Here is a 14,868-nt window from a genome sequence, read left to right on the forward strand (position 1 = left end):
CGCAAAGGCTGTAAACTCCAGAGTCAGGCTATGTTGAAACACAGCTAGACGGCCTACAAGAGAGGACCCAGGCGAGATCCGCTTTACTCTGGCTGCTGCTGGCTGCGGCGCATCTTCTCGGCTTCAAGGTTTTCGTAGAGAAGGTAAAGAGCCTTTTCGTTTGCTTGGGCACTGCCCATGATCGTAAACATGCGCTCTCCAGTATCATCATGGGGAGCTTTAGCGATAGAAATTCGTGCCCCAGAGCTTCGTCGGATCTCACTGATCTTGGTACCACCACGACCGATGATGCAGCCGACCATGTCAGAGGGGATGCTGATATTCTGGGTTTGAACCTCCTCGCCATCCTCCGTCACTAGGGGGATGCCGCGGTTCGGGTTGTCATTGTTTCCACGTCGACTGTAGCTGCTTGGGTGGTCGCTGAAGTCAGCACCGTTTCCAGTGCGGTTATATGATCGGCTGCTTCCACCATAGCTAGGGTTAGTTCCAGTAACAGAGCCTTGGCCGGAGCCGGAGCCGACGGAAGCCCGAACAGCGGGATTGTAGAGGACGGTGCCAGTGCCGCGTTGCCAGTCATCAATGAGACACTTTCCAATCTCCCAAATGGCCTTTTCAATTCCTTCTGGGGTTCCTTGGACTTCGACAATTCGCTCGGTGGACTGGGGTAGCATTTCCTTCTGGGCAACCATGCGGACTCCGGAGGCATCTTGGATGTACTTGATCTTCAGCCCTTGTCGCCCGATGATGGTACCCATCTGGTTGTGTGAGATGAGAAGCCGGACAGCTAAGAGTCACAAACACAGTTAGTTCTAGCTACCTCATATTTCCCTCTGCATTCTAAGTGAAACGGTAGGTAAAAGTCAAATAGTAAGACTTACAGTGTGTACCGTTGTTTTGGACTACTCCACCCATGCCCATCTGGGGAGCACCTTCCAGTAGACTCTTTGCCACAATCGAGTATGCCTTCGACGTGCCTTGGAGAGGGCCGGTAACCGTGAGGACACGGTCATGTACACCTTGCACAACCTTGCTAACACCAGCCTTGACACCAGTCTCATCACGCAGGTCAGCAACGTTCTTCCCCGCTTTACCAATGATGACACCGGCTTCCTTGGAGGAAACGATAGCGCGAAGAGTCAGCATCGACTGAGCATACTCTTCTTCGGTCTTTGGAGGAGCCTCAGCTTCGGGTTGGTCGTTTACGCTGACGCGACTGAAGTTCTCGGCGAGGGTCTCCTCGGCTGGGCCAGGGCCGGATTCACGCTGCTCGGTAGTAGACATGATTGCTGGTATGGCGTAGGGAGCTGTGATATCGATCTATCGTGAGGAAAAAGGACCATATCTTAGCAGATGTAAAGAAATAACGAGGGCCACCCATCGGCAGAGGGGAATTCGTCTTTTTGACTTGTGTGAATATGAGTCGAACAAAGAGCGGAAACTCACTCTAGATGTCTCTGGTTTTTTTTTTTTTTTGTCCTTTTTGTATACAACGTTTGCAGAGTGAAAGAGCTCACTTGGGCGCAACAACAAGGAGAGTTCCTGAAGGCGTAAGGGATCAAAACAGGAGCTCTGAAGAAGGCGACCGCGGGGGGAGTTGGAAACGAGTCGTACGGAGAAGGATCTGTGTGCGTTGCGGCGGACGGTGAGCGCGGACCGAGTTTTTGAGGTATTGCGGTGGGAGAGCGGGCGGCGGGAGAAAAAAGAGGCAGCGGAGAAGGGGGAGAGAGAGAGAGAGAGAGGAGAGAAGAGAGAGGAAGAGGTGAGGAAGATAGAAGGGAGATTCGCGATGTCGGTTGAGGGACGGAGGTGGTGAGAGGAAGAGACGGAGGAGGAGGAGAAGAGGAAGACGGTGGAATTGTTTGGTCGTCGCCGTTTTTGGCCAAAATTTCACGCTTTACACGAGGATTATGTAAGCGCAGGCCAGAGGTTCCACGGCCAGAAGGGCGCTCGCTCGCTGCAGCGATCTACAGAGGACTTAAGAGACGGGCTGATATTGGATTAAGCGGCTTAAAAATAGTTATATAGCAGGGCCAGGCGGCTGTGTTGCTCCCTGGCAGATAGACCAGCAGTGTTCTTTACACACTCGTGTTGTGCCTCAGGCTCCAGGACGGGCAGAGGGCCCTAAGGCGTCATGAATACTTCAGATGCAGTACCACCATGCAGTAAAGTCTTATCCCAGGTGCCAATCCCAGCGGTAGAAAAAAGCCTTATAAGGCCTGTATTCTCCCCCTCACTCAGAAGCGAGCCCTGTCGACCATCAACCAAAAAGGGGAGGGGCTTCTTCACAGAATAGTATCCATCACCATCTCTAGAACTCTCATTGAGAATGCTTGAATCAGCTATCCCTCTGCACCTTACCCAGGAGCGGACTCAGCCCGCAAAGACGCCGGTTAACTATGAGCCGCCTACCATAGCATACACATCACGATTCACGGAGAATGTCAAAGACATCGTGATGGCCATTATAGGCGCACAGTATGCGTCTGCAGCAGGAAACGATGGTGCTGCCATCTCCAAGATACTGGAATTTGTGAAAAGCCCGACCGATACAGAGGTACGGCCATCATTTTGGGAGTTAGCATCCGTGACTGATGCAAACGGCTCGTACAATATTGCTATCCTTGCATATTGGCAGAGCCAGGAAACATATGAAAGTTGGAACAAAGTTAGCAACTTCAGAAGCTGGTGGGAGGGTCTAGACACGGAAAACCAGCAACACGGCTGGTTTCTGGAAGTCTTCTCTCCCACCACCGATCGATTCGAGACCGTAGCCTCTGACGAGAAGGTCCTCGAAGGGGCTGCGTGTATGCGAGAAAAAGCGAGTGGACCAATTTTAGAACACGTATATTGGGGAAGCATGAGAGACCGGATGCCCATCTGCCAAACAGATGCCGTTCCCGGAGACACCACCAGCTCAGCTGCTCAACAGATTGGCAGTACGCGTCGACGTCGAGTTCAGGTGCCTGGACGACAAAACCTGGTCGTCATTCGATCTGGCCAGGATTGGTCCAATACCCCACCCGAGGAGCACAAGTTGTACATCGACACGATGCAACCACCCTTGATCGAGGGTATGACTTTCCTCCGCGACCACGGCAGAGAAATCGGATGCCATAGCTGTCGACTCATGGACATCGTGGACAATGACACCTTTGAGGTCGCTAAGGATCGCACCTTTGGACTAGCCTATTGGGATAGTCTCGGCTCGTTGGAGAAATGGAGTAGAGAGCACCCTACTCATCTCAACATATTCGGGACGTTCCTGAAATACGCCAAGAGGCTGGATAACAACGTTTCCCTCCGTTTGTTCCACGAAGTCCTTGTCCTGAAGCCGGAGCAGCAGTTCTTTGAGTATGTGGGATGTCATGAGAAGACCGGAATGCTCGCTTCTCTCATCTCTTGAATCACTGCTTGAATGTTAGTCAGATACGGCCTCATCCTGGTGATCACCGTTGTAAGTTCACGTTTTCGGCTTCAGGTAGGGGATCGGCCACCTATGGACCAAGTAAAGTATCCAGGCCATCTCCAAGGAGTGCAGGGGTTTGTTATTGCTTGTTGATTCTTTCTCGCTGTTTCTGCTGTTTCTGATGTTTATGATTTCGAGAACGCGGAATGGGCGAAATGTTGCTTAGTCATTATCCGCTAAATTATTTCGGGCCTAGTTCAATATAAGCTTCAGTCTAGCTGCTTTAGGACTTCGCAGCTCTTGCTTACTGAAGAATTCAATATCAAGCTGTTCTAGCAAATATGGCATATTATTTAAATGAGAGTGTTTGAGATGGCTATATCTTATCTGAGTAGTAGCAAAACAAGGTGGATGCATCATTCATCGGCCTTGAAAATGACTTTCTGGACCTTCATTTTATCAAAAATATCATATCCCTCAACCGCTTGAGTTAGGGGCATAATCTTATCCGCCATGAACCTATACCAGCATCCAGTTAGCCAACTATATCCCCCGGGAAATCATTGCAGGGTCATCCTTACCCGAGCAGGTGTTGCTTCTTCCCAAGCATGGCGAGAGCTTCAGGGAATATCGACCTCACCGGGCATCGCCCCATCTGGATGGTGAGATTCTTGCCATACGCCTGGTTTCCATTCCATGGGATCTAGGAATATCCAAGTTCGTTAGCAAGGGAGGGGCTCTCACAACGCAATCGAAAAAAAGAAGATTGGACTCACCTCAGCATTGTGAACGCCGACGCTGCTAATAACCCCCCACGGCCGCAGAAGATCAAACGCCATCTTGAGGGCCGGACTCAAGCCAACAACTTCGATCACAATATCAGCTCCACGCCCATCAGTCAGCTCCTTAACACGCTTCTCAAGGCCCTCTCGATCGGTTTGGAAGTTCCATGGCTCTGCTCCAAGGGACTTGGCCAATTCAAGGCGTGAAGGCACCGAATCAACGGCCAGCAAGTTCTTAGGCTTGTATTCCTCGGCGTTGATAAGAGCACAGAGTCCCACGGGGCCACATCCCATCACGACCACGGTCAACTCCGGAATCTGCTCTTTTTTGAAGTGCTTGAAGCCGTTTTGGGCTGCAAAGAATCCGGTTGGGAAGATATCTGCCATTAGAACTAGGCAATGCTCATTGATGCCCTCTGGAGCTTTCATAACGGAACCGTCGGCTAGCGGCATACGTACCTAGGAAAAGTTAGTAGAATTGAGACTCAAGGTGTCATTCACATATATATGTCGTTGACAAACGTATTCAGCCTGACCACCGTCGAGGGCTGGACAGCCCAAGAGAAGACTCTTTACGCATCGAGATGAGAAGCCGGATTTGCAGTAGAAGCAGTCTCCGCTATATACAATCTGTCAGCGCGAGCTGTCTTACGAGTAGAGAAATGTAGACGGCCCATACCATGATGCCGTGAAAGGACTGACAACTTTGTCCCCAACTTTCACAGTCTTAACGTCACTGCCGGCATCTACAACGGTGCCGGTGAATTCATGGCCCATGATGAAGTCAACTCCGGACGGTTGGTGGCCACGGTATACATGAAGCTCGCTATTAGGTCTTAATTAGCATCTCCGATTTTAGAGATAAGATAATAGCAATGCATACCTCCCGCATAATGCAGTATATGTGACTTTAACGATAATATCTTGGGGGTCCTGGATCTTGGGGATAGGTCTCTTCTCGACGATGATCTGCCGCGGGCCTTTAAAGACTACGGCGTTCATAGTATCATTTGTCGCCATTTTGTTAAACAAACAAAGAGAGTCGCCTGTTAATTATTTTCTTAGCGATAGACAGATATTTAGCTGTATCTTTGCGCAATAAGCTGCATATACGGACTTCAGGCCGACCTCTTGGTCCCACCGATAGAGATGAGGTGGGGAGCTGAGTAGAAGGCCGAGGCGTCGTCCCTCGGCTGGGGCAGGATCGCAATATTGGCCGACGAGGGACGGTTGAACGATATCTACGTGTGCATCTACAGGTTTGATGAATAGAGTACTTGGGATAGTATCTACCATATGAGCATTATGTATTTGCTATAGGTGTCGATGTGAATATAAGGGTAAATTGATCAGCCAACCATTACATGTGTGACACTGATACTGTGGAGCCGCTCCATAGATACAGCCATCAAAGCCTGAATTAAGTAGAGGATAAGTTTACTTTGGCAGTCAATTGGATGAACAAGAGTAAAAGGATCGGGGTCGAGGAGCGTTTAGTAACAACCAAGGATAAATTAGTAGAGAGTAATAGTTGGTTGACTCCGATAACTAGTGAGGACGGAGGGGAGAATGCAGTGTCGACAAACCAGTGCCAGGAAAAAAGGGAATGAAAAAGACGAGAGGAAAGCGATAGACGCCGGAATCCCGATGGCGATAGATAAAAAAGGAAGAAACCTCCAGTTCTCCTTTAAAAATAAAATGATTCGGCGCCTAAATCCCCCCAGTTCACCACCCAGAGAACGAACTCAAGTTGCATAAAAGAAGGAAAGAAGAAAGAGAGAGAGAGAGAAAGCACAAACACCACACACCGCACACCGCACACCTTAGTACCCCCCATTAATACCCTGTTTGAAAACGCCATTCGTCGCAGCTGTGTAAGGAGGAATCTTTAAGGTCCTGAGATCCGGTTGTAAAGCATATTTTAAGTAAAATGACCGTTCCAGCAACATGTCGCGTTTTCGTGTCTTGCCGAGTAACTATCTTCTTCTTGTGCCAGTGGAACGACAGCCAGAGTAAAAGAGAGAGTTGCCGGAAATGAGATAAAAAGGAAACAAGGTGTTGGGCGGAAGATATAAAGAAGTCGAGAAGAAAGCTGAGTTAGGACAAGGCCTGCCGCCCAGAGAGGAGAGAAACAAGACTGCTCAGTAGACGACGGAGAGCAGCTCAGCTTCCAGAATGAACTTGCCCTCCTTGTACTTCTCTGACGTCTCGTAGGCCTTGTCGTACTTCCAGCCTACGGTCTCGTTGCACTGTGTGCAGTGGATGTCACGGACAACGTGTTTGCCTGTTGTCATGTTGCGTTCCTCAGACTCCGAGGCGTTGATGTTGACAACATTTTCAAACAGGTAGGCCTTGCCATGCTGTCCACGGAAGTTCTATATTTCCTCTCGTCAGCCAAACAGTTGAACATGTGGGGGGGAAGAGTGAGCGAGACAGCCTACCCGACTGATGATGTCATGATAGTCTGCAAGATGGGTTTTGCAGTGCTTGCAGCCGAATATCTTATTTGAGTTGATGTAGATGTTATAAGAGAGCCCCATGATGATTTCTTTTTTTGGGCGAAGTACTAGTAAATGGTATATCTCAAGAAGGGCGGCAGGTTGTCGTGTCCCAGACAGGCAGACGTTGGTGCTCAGAATAAGTAGCTGGGTGTTTGCCTGGTGGTTTTGAGGGAGGCGCAGTTCGGTATTTAAGCAGCCAAACTCAAAGAAAGTCAGACACACCCAGACAAGACACCAGACGCCTTGGGTAGTGAAGTGCTGTAAGTTAACTAATCAAGATAGTTTCTAGGGATAAGGGTTCGTTGCTTGGAGTCCGGCCTGGATGTCGGCACAAGAGGGTCCCCCTAGAAGACAGGCAGGGCAGGCAGGCTGGCAGCGGAAATGAACAGAGCCCGCCGTTCTCTTTTAGCTCTCTTTTAGCTCTCTTGCTTTCTTTGCTGTTCCTCCTTCTTCCTCCCCCGGCGAGTGACTTGGGGAATATGTCGGGTGGTCGTTGGGTTCGTCCTTTGGCTGGCACGCTCGCTTCAGTTAAGGTTTACTGGGAGGTTCACGCCCGTTGTAACCAGATATCAAACAACCACTTGCTTTCTTAGTGTGCTCTGCTAGAGTTGAGAAATGAAAAAAAAGGGAGCAGCAGACGGAAACCACCCCCCTTTTTATGAATGTTTCCGGGGGATCGTTGAATTTGCAATATCGCCCAAGGGCCGAGAGGTGGAGACGGGTACGACGGGGAGGGAGAGCTGGCGAAGAGAGATATGCCGCCGGGCTAGACTCTCTCAGGGAGGGACAGGGGGCCAGGCGGAGAGGTTCGTGGAGCTCAAGATGCTTCGGTTTGTGATCGTAGCAAGGGGCTGAGGACGATATATTGAGTCTGGATGCGTTATCTGCCTGTTTATAGGGTTTTTGTTCGGCGGAAAGCTGGGTTGGTGAAGAAGAAGAGAAAGGGAGACAGCAGACAAGACGGCTTAAAGGAGAAGGTTTGACGAGGTTGAAGCCGGAGCAGGAGGACGGCCTCGAGCGTGAGGATGTATGTATGTATGTATGCACCCCCGAATGGACGGTGAATTTTGTCCGGACTGGCAGGCAAAAAAGAAAAGAAGACGCAGCAGAACGGCGCAGAGACAGGAGCAGAGAGAGCAGGAGAGAGCAAGAAAGTGAAGCTGGAGAAGACCAACGGGGCAAAGGGAGAGAGAGTGAAGAAGGGAAGCTCGGTGAAACTGCTCGGGGAGGTCACGCCTTTGGATGCTGCCTTAGAGACGGTGACCTGACACGCTGCACCTGATGCTGTGGACGGTCGAAGCTGAGCCTGTCATCGCACGCCGTTCGCTCTCACGCTCGCTGTGTCTGTCTCTCTGCCTTCGGGAGTTCGTATTCGCAGGCGTTGGGAGGGCGGTTTCTTCGGGCGTCCTGCAATGACGACATAGCTGGATTCCACATAACTAACGAGCTAGCTACCTAACTACCAGGTTGACCGGCTCTATATACCAGCTACTGGAGGTACAATACCTACTTTGTATAACTATGTACTCTATCTCCCTACAGCTCCAACAGCTCCAACAGCTCTAGCAGCCAGAGAGCAAGACTCCCCTCTGCCTCCTTCGTATCGCCCCCCCATCCATGTCCCCGGCCGGCATGAACTGTTGTTCTCTGCTCTCTCGCTGCTGCCCGAGGCCAAGGCGGTTGGCCTCTTATCGATAACTAACTAGTCAACTAGAACTAGCCAGGCAGTGAGTAACGCCAGCCAGCAACGCCAGCAAGCAAGTCACGACAGCAAAGCAGGCAAAGCAAAGCATCCAAGCAAGCTAGTCGACTCCCTCCTGCAGCTCAGCCGGCAGATCCTGAAGCCCCCGTCGTTGCGTGTCTCATGGCAGGATTGAAACAAAGCAGAAACGAGATCCTCCTCCGCCCAAGACCGCCGTCGATGGTCGGTTTCACCCCAGTACTCTAACACGTACAACAATCGTCTACTTGGGAGCTACCGAAGATCCAGCGTTGCGATCATACCATTATACATCACTCGCCTGAGCCACTTGCGCCGATGAGCCATTTTGAAACATCCCCCAAGGTCTCTTAGTGGCCTAGAAAAGCCGTGACGGCCCGAAACCCCGCTTCGATCATGCCTCCAGTGATAGGACGGTGGTAAGTAAAGGTGTCATATTATCATACATATACATCAGACGACTGAACGGCACCGACGACGACTAGTCTTCTTCTTCTGACGAACCGGCCGGCCCACGGATCGGTGCTGGTAGGCTCCCTTGGAACCCGGTCCTGACTAGTCTACATGCGGAGGACGGAGCTGACTGCTCATGCCGGCTGGGCGAGGCAAGACGGTTTCGTTCATTCTTCGATTTCCCGAGAAAAAGAAGGGCGAAAAAAGACGTTGCTTTCGTTCGTGGACATCCTTGCCGGCTCCTTCTCCTGAGCAAGGAGGATGCGTTCGACCCCCAGCCGGCCTTGGCCTGCTTCAGTTTGATGCAGGGATTTGCATAGCGCGGTGGCAAGCCGAAAGGTGGTTGAATATCCTATTATTTTTTTTATCTTTATTTTTATTTTTTTTTTTATCAGGAGATAAAATACCACCCATTCGTTATCGTTAGAATAATAAGAGTTTCGGAGAGCTGGAGGAAGAGAGCTCATCTATGATCGAGCTTGGCTGCATTGGATTTCCAGAAGGCCTCGCAGTCCGCGTGTCCCCAGTGATCGAGCCACCACTCTCCAAAGCTATCGCTCACCCCATCGTCGACTCGGGGCACTCTCTCTTCTCTCTTCAGCCCGCAGAGGGCGCAGGCATGCGCGGATTTCAGCGCACCCTCGTCGGCAGTAGCAGTTCGTACTTGCATGCTCAGCGATAGGGTTGGCATCGGGTTCTTTCCCCTTGATGTAACCACCGAGTTGAGCAGGCCACTGGACCTCTTCCAAGCCTCGACCACCTCCACTGCCTCTTTTTCTTCCTTTACATTCTCTGATTTGTTGACACTGCTCAATTTCATGCCCCCGGATCGTCCAGACCTGGCAGGCCCTATTTTAGTGCTTTGGCTGAGTATTTGGTCTCGTTTCCACCGTAGATGGCGCCCGGACACGACGTGGGCCATGGTTCTGATATCAGATACCAGCTGGTTGGCGAACTCACCATCAGGCAGCGGGCTGCTGCCGTCTCCCTTCCGCTTTGCATAACCTGCCGCTTTTCGTCTTGACTCTTCCAATAAAGGCGGGAAGAGCGACAGGAGGATCGAGGGCGGTGGAATATTTGTAGGTCGAACCGACGAGGTGCTGGTTTCTGCCTTGCGTGTCACTGTTTTCCCCATATTCAAGCTGGTCCTAGGTGAGGCTGCTGTTACCTGAGCGCGCCCTGACGACGAGGTAGGGATTGGCTGTTGCTGCTGCTGTTGCTGGGGCTTAGTGCCAGCATCTTCGGCTCCGTCAATAAATTCACCCCAATCATCATCATCATCTTCTTCTTTAATCTCAATTTCTTTGTTTTTGTTCTTCCCAGGAGGGGCAGCAACTAGCATCTCCTCGCCTGATGTCTGACCTATTTGATACCGGACCGGTCGATCACCCGTAGAATAACCTGTTGTAGTTCTTGCAGGATCATCGTCGATAGATAGCAGATCGATGACATTCTCCGGCTGAGGCTGAGATTTAGCAGTCTGATGGAAAGATGGCTTCCGAGATGTGGCAGAGTTCCCAGAGCTGCTGCTGCTGCTGATATCGATGACCTGGTGCTGCAGACCAAGAGACCCCTCCTGCTGAGCTATCGGTAACTGCTCTGCACTCTCAAACTCCCCCCACTCATCGTCGTCTGCATCTTCGTCGTTGCTACCCGGAGGTGGTTCCGTCGTGGCATCAAAAAGCACCTCGGCATCACTGCTCGCCCGCTCCAGCGCAGGTGGCTGCCAGGATTCAAATATCGAGGTCTGTGGCGCAGTAGCATCTCTTGGGTCGACATCCGTGTCTAACAAAGCACCGGGCTGTCCCTTGACCGGTCCGGTTGTCGACAAGTTGGCATTGTTCGAGGCGCTGGTGGGCTGTGATGAGGAACCAGGCTGTCCAAACGCCGCAAAGAGATCTGCTGACATCGTTTGGCGGTGGCCACTCCTTTTTCTCTGTCTTCCACTGTCAACCAGAGTCCAAGGCGCCTAGGTTCCTTCTCCTCGGGACTGCTTCCCCTACATCCCAAGCGTCAGCGTCCTCGCTGCGTCCTTGGATATCCTATCCAGCGTGGGGATGGTTAGTTGTTGCTTAGGAGGCCAAGGGTGGTGTTCTTCAGGTAAAGCTTTAACTAAAAACAACATGCGCTAGTTAAAACTAAGCCCACCACTTGCCAATCAAAGTCTCCCCCCTAACTAACTAACTAGACTGCTCTGGTGAAGTTAACGCCCAACTTCAGTGCCCGTCGAGCCTTGGGACAGACCACCCGTACGGTTCACTCATAGCAGACTCGACGATGGGGGGCTGAGGCTTCTCTCGATACATCTATTATACCCTGCTAGCTAGCTGTGCTGGAAGCTCAGGCTTGGTGACTCGTCCAGTCACTATTTTAAACCTCCAGACGGCGGCGTGACTTGAGACTACAAACACCCGCATCGCCAACTGGCCCGGCCCCAAAAGGATAAACCCAACATATCTGATATAGACAGTGCCAGAGTCCCACGGACTCCTGTTGAATGCAATGAGATCTGTGGAGGAATCTCGGTTAGACCTGTACAACCCGGCACATCCTAGCTACGGCACCTTCTAACCGTCTCTTCACCAGGGCTCTATGGAATACCACCTTCCACCAGCCAGAGATACGCTCTCTCCATGAATTGAAACAGGTTTTAGAGACCGGAGATAAGGGATCTAATCCGTGTGAGGATGGATTGCGGTCAGTGTGCTGGAAGGTGTGTCTTTCTTTACCTCTGTCCCTCCGATATCAACTTGCCACTGAGCCCCCATGCTTACACCCTGTTAGGCATTCCTCCTGCACAAGGAGATAGATAGGACCCGATGGTCAATACAGCTATCGGACTCTAGAGAGGCGTATACCTCGGTAAAGCAGCATTTTCTCAAATACATTGATAACCCAGATGAACTGTCCTCTACAGTTGATCCGTTGGCAGAGGACGCTGAAGTATGTGCACCACAGCGCAAGGCTATACAATTGTATAAGTATTATACTAACAGTTGCCCAAAGTCACCATGGGAATCACTTCGACGGGACGAACAGATCAGAGCCGAGATATCCCAAGATGTTGACAGATGTCTGCAGGAAAACAGCTTCTTTCACGATCCGATAGTCAAGCTTAGGCTTCTCAACATCCTATTCGTATTTGTCAAGCTGAATCCAGATCTGGGTTACAGGCAAGGGATGCATGAGCTGCTCGCTCCTATACTGTGGGTAGTAACGCAAGATGCTATTGATCTGCAGACCCTGAATGAGGACGTAGCCTTCGCTGCTGCTGGTGAACAAGCGCTGATGCTACAGTCCCTCGATCCAACATACATCGAGCATGACTCCTTTATCCTCTTCTGCGCTATCATGCAAACTGCTAAGGAGTTCTATGAACACAATGATAGCAAGAGCGGTGGAGGAGGGAGCTCAGAAGTCTCATCTATCATTGCGCGAAGCCAACATATTCATCTGGGCATACTGCGAAAGATAGACCCTGAACTGGCTGACCATCTTGTTGCTATTGAAGTCTTGCCGCAGATATTCTTGACGTGAGTTCTCATTCCATGTCAGAGCTAGAGTTAGAGCTGACTTTGTGGCGTAGGCGATGGATAAGACTCTTGTTTGGCCGGGAGTTCCCCTTTGACGACGTGCTTGCCGTCTGGGACTTGGTTATTGCCGAGAACGTGAGGGCATCACTAATTGACATGATATGTGTTTCAATGTTACTACGTATTCGATGGCAGTGTAAGTATTGGTTATGGCTACATCAATTACACCAACTGAGATGCTGATGGGCTGTAATAGTGATGGAAGCGGACTACTCGACTGCCTTGTCCCTTCTACTAAGATATCCGTCTCCAGAACCTATCAAACCACGTACTTTTGTTCTCGATGGTCTCTATCTAGAGCACAACACAACGAGTGAAGGTGCCTCTTACCTTGTTCATAAGTACTCTGGCAGAAATATTCCCCAGACGGTCCAAAACTGCGCGTCTCCTCCTCCCAGGTTCGGGATGTCTCTACCCAGTAGACAGAAGAGCAGATCCATCACTCGAGATATTTTCAATAGCCCGAGCAGTTCACCGAACAGGCTAACCGCGAAGCGCCTCGACTCTATATTCCAGGATGTTTCGGAGGGCCTGTATCGTCGGGCAGAAGGTTGGGGCGTCACAAAAGCCGTACGTGGTGCGGTGACTGAAGCTCGCCGCAACATGCAAGGTCTTCAAGCAGGCGGAACGAACTCTGCATTATTTAGCCATGATGGCCCGGTATGGGATTCCCCCAGTCCACCCCGACTATCACTCGCTACAGTTAGAGAGTTGCAGCTGAGGGTGGCCACGATGGAACAAAGGAATAAAGACTTGGCGATGATGTTAGAGGATGCACTGAATGTTTTGCATACCCAGCGGCAGGCCCCATCAGGAGCAGCTGAGGAGAAAGGCGCAGAGACAGAGGGCAGCCTATCGGCAATGGATGATGCCGTTGCTGCCATCCGAAAGGTGAAGACCTGTCTTGAAGATGCCTCGATTCCACTGGACTCTACAGGCACTGGAGGAGAAGCACCTCGTCCATCCAACGTTCGAAGCAGCGAGGATTCTCCGACCAGAGGAAGAGCCCAGACTGCCATAGACCGTAACCCTGCGCGAGTAGAGTCGAGCGAGAAGGGCGAAGAACAGGTTACTATCGCTGCCGAGCACAAGACGAGCATGAAGGAGCCGCAGTCGCCGCAGTCGCCGCCAAGCAGCGTCACTACTGCTACCACCAACAGCAACAACACCCTGCCGGCAAAGATGGGAAATAACATCAAATACAATAATAATACGACAGCATCGATGACAGTGCATCCGAGCCGACCAACACGAACCTCGGTCCGGGATTCATCCTTCGCTTGGATCCTGGGCGACGATCAAGCCCGGCCAAGCTTTGCAACGAGCGCATCCGCGCCTCCCGAGCAGAGACGAGTGCCCCTGAAATCGATCTTTGATGACCCTGAGGCCCAGAGTGACAGCCGGGCAGCTGCTGGAGATTTGCTCCTCTCCGATTTACAACATGCACCGCAGTCGATGCAGCAGCGGCGGCGACAACAGTCCCCGGGTCAGTGAAGTGACGGTAACTAGGTAGCATAAAGATCGACGTACATATAGAAATAGTTATTCGACAGCAACGTTCCCACCCGTGATATTTTCACGCTTTCAACGCCAACTCGTGTGACAGACACAAGTGAACCAATGGATCATTTGATGGACAAGTACTCCGTACTCCGTAACTAACTTACTCACGGGTTGACTGTCTCCTTTCCCCAGGCGAACTGCAACCTGCAGCCTTATCCGAAGGAGCTCCTTGTTGACCTCGGGCCCAACCAGGCTCGTGAACTAGCACCACGAGCCAGACACAGCTCGCTAACCAACAAGCCACTTTCGCGAACTGACAACTACACAGCCTGGCCTCGTTATGCTCTTGAAGGTGCCTTGAGCGTCAAGTAACAGCTTGCTAGGCTCTCGACTTTCGAACAATGCACAGAGTACGGAGTTGATTGAGATAGCATGATGGAGTCCCTGAAGAAAGCTGGGCTTTGGCGTAAGTCATATATCATGATATACGTAATATTTTGTTTATATCTAACTAAGTAACTGAATGATAGAGGGGACTTGATCATATCATACGACACTGACGATGATATTAAATATCAAACCGGCGGGACGTTCACTTAACCTGACCTGCTATGCTTCTGTCTCTGGCGATTGCCTGTTGATACGTTTCCTGTCTACTCTTCCCTGATGCCTAGCCTCATTTTATAACTACCTTACGGCATTAAAATATCTATTAAATGTAACATGGCTAAGGGCGAGAATTTTAGTAATATGTCTAGATTCCCAAGTGTTGATTAACTAGTGGAATACGTTGGTCCAGCGTGCATAAATTTTTTTATTTTCAAGGCAGGCGATAATAAAATAGTCAATATTAATATAACTAACTGTCCTTAAACCCAAGAAGCAGCCTGAAGACATATCGCAGAAGGGA

At 50.7% G+C, this 14,868-nt stretch overlaps 7 protein-coding genes across 7 annotated transcripts; 3 read left to right on the plus strand and 4 right to left on the minus strand.

The window, feature by feature from the left end:
• Positions 1-83: 83 nt before the first annotated feature.
• Positions 84-2,159, minus strand: ARB_05593 (uncharacterized protein; the record flags this gene model as incomplete). The annotated part of the gene is made up of 4 exons (XM_003016150.1): positions 84-784; positions 879-1,317; positions 1,515-1,964; positions 2,154-2,159. The coding sequence occupies 4 exons, from the start codon at positions 2,157-2,159 to the stop codon at positions 84-86; spliced, it is 1,596 nt and encodes a 531-aa protein (XP_003016196.1).
• A 167-nt stretch (positions 2,160-2,326) lies between these two features.
• Positions 2,327-3,403, plus strand: ARB_05594 (phenylacetaldoxime dehydratase family protein, putative; the record flags this gene model as incomplete). The annotated part of the gene is made up of 1 exon (XM_003016151.1): positions 2,327-3,403. One exon carries the CDS (start codon positions 2,327-2,329, stop codon positions 3,401-3,403), a length of 1,077 nt encoding a protein of 358 aa, XP_003016197.1.
• A 419-nt stretch (positions 3,404-3,822) lies between these two features.
• Positions 3,823-4,617, minus strand: ARB_05595 (zinc-binding oxidoreductase, putative; the record flags this gene model as incomplete). Its single annotated transcript, XM_003016152.1, has 3 exons — positions 3,823-3,925; positions 3,988-4,109; positions 4,183-4,617. The coding sequence occupies 3 exons, from the start codon at positions 4,615-4,617 to the stop codon at positions 3,823-3,825; spliced, it is 660 nt and encodes a 219-aa protein (XP_003016198.1).
• A 1,712-nt stretch (positions 4,618-6,329) lies between these two features.
• On the minus strand, positions 6,330-6,728 carry ARB_05596 (uncharacterized protein; the record flags this gene model as incomplete). The annotated part of the gene is made up of 2 exons (XM_003016153.1): positions 6,330-6,563; positions 6,630-6,728. The coding sequence occupies 2 exons, from the start codon at positions 6,726-6,728 to the stop codon at positions 6,330-6,332; spliced, it is 333 nt and encodes a 110-aa protein (XP_003016199.1).
• Positions 6,729-7,304: 576 nt separating this feature from the next.
• Positions 7,305-7,957, plus strand: ARB_05597 (uncharacterized protein; the record flags this gene model as incomplete). Its single annotated transcript, XM_003016154.1, has 3 exons — positions 7,305-7,519; positions 7,608-7,720; positions 7,773-7,957. 3 exons carry the CDS (start codon positions 7,305-7,307, stop codon positions 7,955-7,957), a joined length of 513 nt encoding a protein of 170 aa, XP_003016200.1.
• Positions 7,958-9,029: 1,072 nt separating this feature from the next.
• On the minus strand, positions 9,030-10,771 carry ARB_05598 (uncharacterized protein; the record flags this gene model as incomplete). The annotated part of the gene is made up of 2 exons (XM_003016155.1): positions 9,030-9,329; positions 9,425-10,771. The coding sequence occupies 2 exons, from the start codon at positions 10,769-10,771 to the stop codon at positions 9,030-9,032; spliced, it is 1,647 nt and encodes a 548-aa protein (XP_003016201.1).
• Positions 10,772-11,549: 778 nt separating this feature from the next.
• On the plus strand, positions 11,550-13,949 carry ARB_05599 (TBC domain protein, putative; the record flags this gene model as incomplete). Its single annotated transcript, XM_003016156.1, has 4 exons — positions 11,550-11,575; positions 11,709-12,395; positions 12,449-12,591; positions 12,652-13,949. 4 exons carry the CDS (start codon positions 11,550-11,552, stop codon positions 13,947-13,949), a joined length of 2,154 nt encoding a protein of 717 aa, XP_003016202.1.
• Positions 13,950-14,868: the final 919 nt, after the last annotated feature.

Source organism: Trichophyton benhamiae (genome assembly GCF_000151125.1).
Source record: "Trichophyton benhamiae CBS 112371 chromosome Unknown contig01145.0, whole genome shotgun sequence".
Lineage (NCBI taxonomy): Eukaryota > Fungi > Ascomycota > Eurotiomycetes > Onygenales > Arthrodermataceae > Trichophyton > Trichophyton benhamiae.